This window comes from Mus musculus, chromosome 18, assembly GCF_000001635.26.
Source record: "Mus musculus strain C57BL/6J chromosome 18, GRCm38.p6 C57BL/6J".
Classification (NCBI taxonomy): Eukaryota; Metazoa; Chordata; class Mammalia; order Rodentia; family Muridae; genus Mus; species Mus musculus.
In genome coordinates, this window is record NC_000084.6 from 43,468,736 (window position 1) to 43,479,542 (window position 10,807).

The 10,807-nt window shown below is 40.1% G+C and overlaps 2 protein-coding genes across 2 annotated transcripts; one reads left to right on the forward strand and one right to left on the reverse strand.

The window, feature by feature from the left end:
• Window positions 1-3,021: 3,021 nt before the first annotated feature.
• Gm3650 (predicted gene 3650) lies at window positions 3,022-6,794 on the forward strand. Its single transcript, XM_006526420.4, has 6 exons — window positions 3,022-3,169; window positions 4,052-4,249; window positions 4,530-4,618; window positions 4,794-4,949; window positions 5,783-5,934; window positions 6,254-6,794. Exons 1-6 carry the CDS (start codon window positions 3,022-3,024, stop codon window positions 6,432-6,434), a joined length of 924 nt encoding a protein of 307 aa, XP_006526483.1. The 3' UTR covers window positions 6,435-6,794.
• Eif3j2 (eukaryotic translation initiation factor 3, subunit J2) lies at window positions 6,683-9,101 on the reverse strand. The gene has a single exon (NM_001256055.1). The coding sequence runs from the start codon at window positions 9,009-9,011 to the stop codon at window positions 8,220-8,222; it is 792 nt and encodes a 263-aa protein (NP_001242984.1). The 5' UTR covers window positions 9,012-9,101; the 3' UTR covers window positions 6,683-8,219.
• Window positions 9,102-10,807: the final 1,706 nt, after the last annotated feature.

Consider the following 10,807-nt stretch of genomic DNA (forward strand, 5'->3'; position numbering starts at 1 on the left):
GACTTCACAATCCTGAATCTTTAGTAATAAGATAGTTCAAATTCCCCCCACACGCAGTGACTTGTTGCTCACGTAGGCTGGTGTGTGACCACACCTAAAACTTCACTTTTCTCAAAGGGTCAAAAAAATTACATATGGTATCCAGATGGCCGTGATGGGGAAGAACTTTGGTCTTCCTTTTCAGTTTGCAAATGGACAACAGAAGAAACTCCAGTTCAACATAGCTATGAACTCACTGTGCCAAGACATTATCTGGTATTGCAAGCAATCGAGTTTAGGAATGCTGGAGTCATGTGGAACACAGAGCCTGGAGAATTAGGTCATAGAGCAGTGGTCTAGGTATTTTTCTAAACGTGTTATGTGACTTTCAGTAAGTCAGCTCTTAACTTTGAGTTTAAATTATGTCCTCTCTCAGATATCGTGGTTGAATTACAGACAGCATCAAATGTCTCTTTATCTCTATAATTCTTATGGAGCAGAAGGATCTGTACTAATTGGAAAGTCTCTAGGGGTGTGGTGGTTATTAGAACAACAGGCTGAGAGTAAGCAATGCTGTGCACCCACAGCATAGACAGACACATCAGTTCCATTGGCTCCATCTTCCATCTCCATGGGAGAAGAGCTATTAAACAAAATAATTGGGATTTGCCTGATAAACTCCAACAGAATATGGATGGTGATTATTTTCTCCTAAAATATTTTGTCTAGATTCGTGTATTTAGCTTAAACACTCCCTGTCTGCGAAACAAAATGAATGAACAACCTGATTTAACATTGTCTCTGGCCCTGAGCAGAGAAAAATAAACACGTCGGTCAGCAATAAAGTTGAATTAGAAAATGTTTGCCTTATTTAGTCATGGCCTGGCTGAGTCATCTAACTGATATTGTTTGGATTGAAAACTAGACCAGATGTTCCTTAAAGGGACTAGTGAGATTAACTATCAGGCAGACCCATGTTATCCTGAAGGATGAGTGAAGTCATCTCGAAAGCATTTCCTGAAGGTGCCACAAAGCTTACTGATTGTAGTTACAGCTAACACTGTTGTAAGTTCACAGAATGTGCATACTACCTAGGTACTTTACACATAGAGATTCATTTAGTCATTCAGTAATTCATGGAAGAGGGTACCACTACCAATTCCGATTCCATGAGTAAAGTCATTGAGTGTCTGATAGGGTAAGCAGCCTGCTTACGGTCACTCAATGAGTGGCAAGCGGGAGGTTAACATGGGAACTGTTACCCTACTTTCAAACTATATGGTACCTATTTAGGCTCCCGATGTCAAGCCAGTGTGACATGAAAGTTGAAAGAATCAGCTTCATCAATTTATAAGTAGGTGAATAGAAATATCAACTACCTTGAGAAAGAAAACAGTACCTAACTTTAGGGGAAGAGGGAATGCAAAACTTAGGGAAGGGGACTATGATATCTATGTGTGTCTTGTGTCTGATTAGGTTCCTTTGAAAATGAGCCTTTGAAAATGTTTGGAGGGACGCGAGGATGAAATTTAGAAGTTCAGACCTTGACTTCTTGTCTGCATGAGGTATCTGGAACATTTTTTATTATGATCAAAGTAAAAGGATAATATTGCTTGAAGCTTTTTTGTTTGTTTGTTTAATCTTTAAAACTAGCAAAACAAAGCCATTGGATTTTCCTCCTTTATAATGGAATCTCAGACATGTCTTTGTTGTGGGGCTTTATTATACTAGTTCACAGAGGCATTCTCCTGAGCTTAACTTAATACTCAGAGCTCTGATTTGTTAGCACACACTCCCCAACAATCCAAAGAGAGCATAACATTTATGCTCTCCTTTTATTTCTTAAAACAACAATGTAGGAGTCTGTCTGGGGAATCAGGGAGGCTAACAACAGATCTCCACTGTTCGTTCTGCTTCTTCAAATCCAATCGCCCAGCCTAACTCCCTGCTCTATAGCGGATGACCTGCTTCAGCTTTCCAGCCCCCATCCCAGCCCCATCTCCAGTAGATCTTCCCCTCTAACCTTCCACCCTCTCTACTCATTGCTTTATCCCAGTCCCTGACTCCAGCAGGCATTCCCTGAGAATCTACAGGCCACTCCAGCTAGAAAGCAAGTAGCCTAAATGTGGATCTACACATCTTCCTCCTCTCCTCCAATTCCTCATTCCTAGTTTCACCCTATATCTACAGGAGATTGCCTGTAGCAGCCTCCTCATCCCCTCTGCCCACCTCTCCACTGGGTCACACAGATCTTCCCAGCCAATCTCAGGACTGGAATCAGTAAAATGGAAACAGAACAATACCAAAAATCAATGAAAACAAAAGTTAGTTCTTTGAGAAAATCTTTTAGATTGACAATGCCATAACCAAATTAAGATGGGTAGAGAGAGAGAAATCATACTAGTTAACAAAGTTAGAGATGAAAATGGGGGATATAAAAAGAGACACCAAGGAAATCCAGAGTTTAATGACAAACTTTAAAAACCTGTTACCAAACAAATTGGAAAATCAAAAAGAAATTGATTTTTTTTTCTTGATGCATTCCATTTACCAAAGTGAAATAAAGATCAAGTAAGCAATTTTAAAAGACCTATAAGACCTATAATCTTTAGTGAAATAAAAGTAGCAAATTAAAAGACTAAAAAAAATTATCACAGGTCCATATGGCTTAAGCACAGAATTTTATAGGACAGGCTTTCAAAGAAGAGTTAATGCTAATACTCTAAGACAATTACCTTGCTTTTTCTATCTGTAAAACCTGGCTCTCTGGAGAAAACACTGGTGATTTTCAGTTAAATATGATTCTTTGGTAGAAATACAGGTATAATCTGGAATCAGAGTAGGAATAAACAGGCTACAAGTTGATAACAAACACAAATGGACTAAGGAAAAGGTGAAAACATGTTTTTTCTCTTTGAGTCACCTTCTAGTTCCTGTGGAATTAACAGAACTGGATTCCTCAACTTGATTTCTTGCCCTGACCCATGCTAACTCCATCCACTCAAGGTCAGAGTCATGGCTATTCTTGCCCTTTCTGGCAGAATGGGGCTGCCACTTTTAAACACCTTTCCAGTCACAGAATTAAGATGTACAGCACACAAGTGCAACTTGTACCTTTGGTCACTCAATCGCAATGTCACTCTCTTAACACTTTTAAATAATAAGCTGGAAGATTTCCTGCTGACCAGTGGTAAGAATGGAAAAAAAATGGGGAAGGAGGAGAGAGTGATTTTTGCCAGCAGAGGTGGCTTGTCACAGGGGGTTGGGGGTGGGGTTAGGTCTAGAAGTTAGACCCAACAGAACAAGTGCTCCCCAAATGCTTATTGGGTCACTGAATGAGTCAATGACTTTGACACAAATCTGAATTTAGATTTTAAACTTCTAGTTTTTAAAACATCTTTGAGCCTTTAATTTTAGCTGCAACATGGAGATAAGACAGCTTACATGAAAATCTTGTGTGTGAAACTCTTAGAGGACGACAAGCTCAGAGAAACCTCACAGTGGACAGGATCTGCTGTTGCCTACTTGTTAGATCTATCTATCTATCTATCTATCTATCTATCTATCTATCTATCTATCTATCTATCTATCTATCTGTTTCTTCTTGTCCCTTCCTCAAACATTTGGAAATATTGGAATTGGTACATCATGACAGTATCTACTCATGTACTCATATAATTTGTAGGGTCTGGGGAGAAAGGTACACAATAAATATTTAATTTCCAGCCTAGTGAAATTTCACCTGATGTGTGGGATAGAAGTTAAAAAAAAAGAAGAAGAAGAAATACATGCAAACCAAGGAGAGTGACTTACAAGCAGCAATTCATTTGTGATGAATGTTCTGGTTACTAAATTAATAATTAAACACTTTGGGGGGAGACAAATGTCATAACTAAGCACAGAGATGACAGGGAGACCGTCTTAAATCTTTCCTACTTTTTTTTTTTTTTTTCAAGACAGCTTAAGATTTTATTGTCATTTCCATTCTATTCATTTACCTTTCATTGGGTATTTTAAACACTTTATAAAACCAATGGACTCAGTTGATTCTCTCCTGTGGTCCCTGGCTGAGACCTTAGATATACCCTTTTTTCTGGGCAGACCGGCACCCTGAAGACAGCCCTACTAGACTACATCAAACGTTGCCGCCCTGGAGACAGCGAAAAGCACAATATGATTGCCCTGTGCTTCAGTATGTGCCGGGAGATAGGAGAGAATCACGAGGCAGCGGCCTGCATCCAACTGAAGCTGATTGAGTCTCAGCCCTGGGGTAAGTGCAGTCTTAGGAGTCTTAGGAGCTCTGGGGAGCAGTCCAGGTGGCAGAAGATGACAGTTCACAGAAACATTTGAACCTTAGGACTGAACATGCTAAGGTGTCATCCACCAAACCTAGGAGTTACATTCTATTAGGGCATATATTTCTCACCAGCCTTCACCCGAGTGAACACACCTGCTTGTGAATATACCTAGGATGTTTTTCCCATCTAGCCTGCCATCACTGAGTGGATCTGAGCCACTGAGCTTTCTAACAACTGTCCTTTATTCTACAGAGGAAAGCCTCAAGGATGGAGCCCAACTAAAACAGCTCCTGCTTAAAGCCCTGACTCTGATGTTGGATGCAGCAGAGAGTTACGCCAAGGTAACCAGTGTTATTCTAGCCTGGCCTCCAGCCTTGGCAGTACTAGGAATTACTTTGGCTTGGGCTCTTCCAGCGAAGAGGGAGTGTATAATGAATTAAGCAAAGGTCAGAGAACAGAAGGGACGGTAACAATAAAGTTCTCCCTTCCTGTGTCTCCTCCACCCTTGTCCCTCAGGACTCCTGTGTTCGACAGGCCCTGCACTGTAACCGGCTCACCAAGTTGATAACACTACAGATTCACTTTCTCAACAGTGGCCAGAATACAATGCTTATCAACTTGGGCCATCAGAAGCTAATGGACTGTATCATGACCCTACCTCGGTTCTACCAGGTAAGAATACTCGGGCAAGTACTGCCAGCATGCCTGCTCATCCTGTGGTGTTTCACTCTTGGCCCCAGGGGCTGAGTCTGACCTTTCAGGGCTAGTTCTCCCAATTTAGCTATTAGTACCATGCGGAGGCAATGTGAGATGGATGTGTGTGCTTTTAGTGATTCAGGCCAAACTGAGGTCTTCACAAATGCACTACTTAAGGCACACTCCCAGCCACTACTGATTGATATACATCTCTAACACATGATTTGGGCAAAGGATGGAGAATTTTGATGTTTGTCAGTTATGGGTCAGGTATCCTTTGCCTATCCTCTTAAGTCTTTCCAGATTGTGTTCTTGGAATGGTCTTCCCAGAGATCAGTTCTAGCCTTTAAAATAAAAGGGACTGGCCAGGCATAGTGGCCACTTCTTCAGTTCCCAGTACTAAGGAGGCAGAAGCAGCGGCAGACAGAACTCTCTGAGTTTAAAGCCAGCCTGGTCCACAATGTAAGTTCCAAAGAAGCAAGGCTCTTACACTGAGAAACCCCATCTTGAAAAACAAAAAATAAAAAGTACTAATGTCCTAGCACCAGCTTTTCTCCCTGCTCCTCACACAGTTGAGTTATGGAAATAATTCACATCTCAGCAGTTTTGCTGTCCATTGTAAGGAAGACTAAAAACAAGTTACTGCATGAGTTTTATGGGAGGGAAATGCCAATCAATAAGACTTTAAACGACCCAAGACAGAGCATTTAGCACTATGTTCATCATAACTCACTGTGTGTAGAACTGTCTCTGACAGTCACCACAGCCCAGGCTCTAACGGCCCCTCCCACCATGCCCATCCTTTGCAGGCTTCTATTGTAGCTGAGGCCTATGACTTTGTTCCTGACTGGGCTGAAGTACTCTACCAACAAGTGATTCTTAAAGGAGACTTTAGTTATTTGGAAGAATTTAAGCAGCAGAAGTTACTAAGACCCAATATATTTGAAGACATTTCCAAAAAGTAAGTATTTAAACTTGACGGCAATCCCAGCAGTTGCCTCAGTCAGTGCTAGTGTATCCCAGGACAGTCAGGGTGGTTTAAAAAAAAAAATGTTGCTTATGAGCCAAAAACCCTAGCAAAAGTGCCTTTTACAGTAGTACTACATTTAGTATGTGGGTACACGTATTTATCTTTAATGAAATTAATTCATCAAGACCCAATACTAGTTTGACAATTTCCTAAGCTACAAAATCCCAACCTCTGCAGATAGTGGTGGTGGAGTTGATCCCTCTCATTGACAATACAGTATTTAACCTGTACTTATACATCTTTTGTGTAGATATAAACAACACCAGCCTACCGACAGGGTCACAGAAAACCTGAAGAAGTTACTTTCATATTGTGAAGATATCTACCTGTATTACAAGTTGGCATATGAACACAAATTTTTTGAAATTGTAAATATGCTTCTGAAGGACCCTCAGACGGGATGCTGCCTTAAAGATATGCTCGCAGGTTAGAAGATTGGAAAGGCGCCTGATTGCTTGCTTGTACCTATACAGCTCTAAGGGATGTTCAATCCTAATAAAGTATTTGGAGATCTTTACCCCCATTTGAGTTGAAAAGCCCAGAAATATACCATACTGCACTAGTCGTTTGTGGCTGTAGGGAACGGAGGAAAAATTAGTATTGAGATCAGAAGTGTTTTGTTAGAGTGGCTTCTACATCAGAGAAACAATAGTGGTTAAAGAACGCCTGTACCTGCAGGTTCCAGTTTCAAAGCAATTTAATCTTATTTACACAGTTAAGGAACACGTGATACATTTTCATGAGTTAGAAACTGAACTTTCTATAATAAAATAGTTTTTATTTCAGTGTCATTATTACTGCTGAGGAAATCTTAGCCCTTGTCTACCTTCAACAGTATTTACTGGAGTTATTGCTGTGTAGTCACACCTCCTACTAATTCATGTCATTTAGATGGTCCTGTTCTCCACTTAGTAGTCTACAGAGCTTTGAGATTCCTATTGCCTATGGAAGAGAAATCAAAAACATTTTTTGTTCTGATTGTGAAAACCTGGGGTGAGGGGTACACAAGTTTGGGTAAATTATTTAAGATGTAATCCAATTTATGCTTACAGCAATAAACTTAGTAACAGGCTCCATTACTACAAATAAATAGTCCTAGGTACTTAATTGAGCCTTAGCATCTAAACAACAAAATAATTAAGAGTAGGAAGGCTCTGTAACTGTTGAAGACACAAACATTCAAAGCTGTGACTACATCAAGCATTGATTAGCTTTAGTGAGTAGAGACCCCCACCCATGAGTGGCATTCTGTACTCTCAACTATCTCTTGGGATATAACACAAAATTTAAGTCCTCACAATAGTGATTTTATTAAATTAGTTGCTTTATAAAACACTGCAGATGTCATAATTGTTAACATAACAATTTACCAAACTGTAGGTAACTGGTGCAGTTTGCTGAGCACGTTTTATAAAGAAAAGGAAACGCCAAAACCCTGTTCAAAGTTTTCCCACTGCAGCCTAGAACATTTGTTTCTCAGACACTTGAATCAGGCAAACAGAAACAGAGTTCCCTCCCCCATATGAAGTCCTCCATCAATAGAAACAGGCTGATAAATAACTAGACAGGCAATGCACTGGAGAGTCCACCACTTGCACTGTAATAATGGAGAAGTTTACCTTCTTCAGCTTCCAAGTCGGAGGGTTTTGGTCATTAAAATCTTAAGTATCAAACTAGTACTTTTCAGCCACAGTTATCTTCACTCTGAGATAAGCAGTCTTCTTCACACGTTTTTAATATCCTCACCTCAATTTTAAGACAAAGCAATTTTAATACTAGGTGCATCCCACATGCCCTTGCTGCAAACTGCTTTTCTCGACAAGTTATGAAGTAGTTCAAGGAGGTACGGTTAAGGCTGTATTACTGAATGGTGCTGGTAAATACTACACTTTTTTTTTTTGTCATGTTGCAACCTTTGTTTCCAATTTAGTGACTGCTGCTATGGAATCGGATAGCAACAATGACAACATTATTAGGTTTGTTTTGTTTTTAAACTATGATTTAGTAGCAACTGAGGTTCCCAATTTTAACCCCTTGGCAACAAGATCCAAGTTCCCTCATTTGCACATTAGCACCTGAGTGTCAAGGGGTTAAGTAACCAGCACAAAGATACTGCACTTCTGATTGTAGCATTTGGCAGAACTGAAAGGAAAGGAGGTTGTGCTACATGTTGAAGGGATTGTGGGCAAAGAAAGAAGACAGCAGAAGGTAAAGTGTCACATGAAGTCTTCATAGTCTTGTACATAGCCTCCTTCATATCCACCATAATCTGCCAGGTCGTCTTTCATGGTGGCCTTTAATCCCCCTCCAGGAACCACGCCTTTCTTCTTCTTTTTGGCTTTGCTTTGCTTTTCTTGCTTCTGTTTTTCACTGCAGAGCACAGTCAATGAGTTGGTAATCTTTTTCAAGTCATCAATTTCCAATGAAATACAGACATCCCGAACTAAGGCTTCCAAAAAACTGGCATAATATAGTGATTTTTCATATTGTGTAATTTTATCTTTTAGTAACTTTCCAAACTCTGTGAAGTCATCTCTTGAAGATGGGTTCATAGCATCTATTCCATAAACGGTATTATTAACACCAAAAGTTTCTTTTGCTAATTCAAGGTCTGACTCTTCCTGTAATTTCTTTAGCCGGAGTTTATCTGCTAATTGCTCTTCAGGTGTTAGTACTTTAGATTCTTCAGGTTCTTCTAACCTCTTTTTAATTTCTTCTTGCCTTTTCTTCTGCTGCCGTTCTTTCTCTTTTATCTTTTCTGCTATTTTTTTCTTCTCTGAAATTTTTACTTCTGGTTTGACTTCTGCTTCCTCTTTATTTTCATCATCATCATCATCCCAGTTATCCTTCACGTCCTCGTCCTCGTCCTCGCCTTCCCAGCGGTCCCCGCCGGCCGTGCCGCCGCCCGCGACCTTCCGCACCGGGTCCTCCATAGAGAACGTGTCCGCGTCCCAAGAGTCTGAGTCCCCCGCCGCCGCTGCCGCCGCCGCCGCCGCCGCCGCCGCCATCTCGAACCGGGGGTGAGCGTGTGTGATGGGAAGAGCTGCGAAGAGTTAGCGCGGCAGAGGTGAGTCACTGGGCTGGCTCTCGTTGGCCCGCGCAGGGCAGGCTGGGACAGTCAAATCTTTCCTACTTTACTACTCCTAAATTTTGTCATCTTTGCAAACATCTAGTTACCTACATGTGTCATAGGTTGAATGGCCCCCATAGACCCATGTGTTTATACATCTGCTCACCAGCTAGTGTCACTGTTTTGGGAAGTGATTGCTCTTCTGGGACATGAATCCTAGATAGAAGGTATAGGGCAGTACGGGACTTTGAAGCATATGCCTGTCTTTGGTTATGGTCTAGCAAACCTCTTTGCTCGCCTCTTACCACTCCATGAAGAAGTCACAGATTTTGTGATGGGCTGAAATTCTCCCAAACTATGATCTTAAAACAATCTTTACTCCAGTTAGTTGTTTGTGTGAGATATTCTGCCACAGTGATAACAAACTTATCTAAAAATGTATTGAACTATTAATATGAAAGAGATCATTAAAAAGGAAGTGAAATGAAATTCTCACTTTTTAGAGAATGGAAAATTCCTACTTTCGGGGCAATGCAAATGTGATGGGGAAGAGCAGTGGAAATAGACATTCTTTTTAGTTTAAGCTGGAAGAAAAGATGAGTGGAATTATTGGGTTGTGGAAAGACAGCAGTGGTATGTGGGTTAGCTGTGTGACTGCTTAAAAAAAAAGTCACCGTTTCAAGTCATTTAGTGGTGTGACCAGAATATTTCTATATATTCATAACTGAATAATTATGAAGACAAACACTTCTAATCTTGAGAGCAGAAAGCAAACACCATATTGGCTCTAGCAAAGGCTAACGCTGAATCTAGATTTATCAAGAGTTTTCTTTATTACAACAATGACTTTATATTGATGCTTTAAAGGATAGAAATTAAAAGTATATAGGCATAAACACTGCCCTGAGGCAAAATGGAATGTTACTAAAATTCTTAGCCCTGTCTCCTCACAATTATTATCCCTGTCATTACAGGGTTCTTACAACCTTGAAGTAAAACAATATACACATCTCACTTTCTGGAATATGCTCATTGTACACAGATGAGACCTATCGTATCTGATAGTTCACACCTTTTTTTTTCTCCCAATATTACTGTTGTGAAATTTATTCATTTTGTAGATAGCAGGACTGCATTATTCATTTTTATTACTATATGGTTTTGTTCAAGGACTTTATTTTTTTCAGTTTGGTCTGGTTATTCATGACAGGGTTTCTCTGTGTAACAGAGCCCTGTCTGACCTGACTCACCTTGCAGATCAGGCTGTTCTCAAACACACAGAGATCTACCTGCCTCTGCCTCCCAAGTGCTGGGATTAAAGACATGTGCTACCACACCTGGACTACTGTATGTTATTTTATTGCACAGATTTAGCCATGTAATAGAATTGGTTTATCCATTTACTTTTTTCATTTATTTACTTATTCCTTCTAGTTGTTTTCAATTGGGGGTATTAAAGAAAATGTTATTATAAACTTACTTGTAAGGAGTTTTAGTAGTCAAATACATACATTCCTGTTCTGTATACATGCGTATATCTAGAAATATCTCAGCTACAGGTTTCTATAGCTTCAATACTATACTAACATGCAAAATCTAAGCAGTCTTTCAAGTGGTTGGTATGATGACTCGTCCTAGTTGTCAACCTGATTACAACTGGAATCAACTACAGCCTAAGCAACAGAGAGTATTTGTGAAAGAAAGATTGTCTTTCTCCAGTTTTTTTTTTCTCTC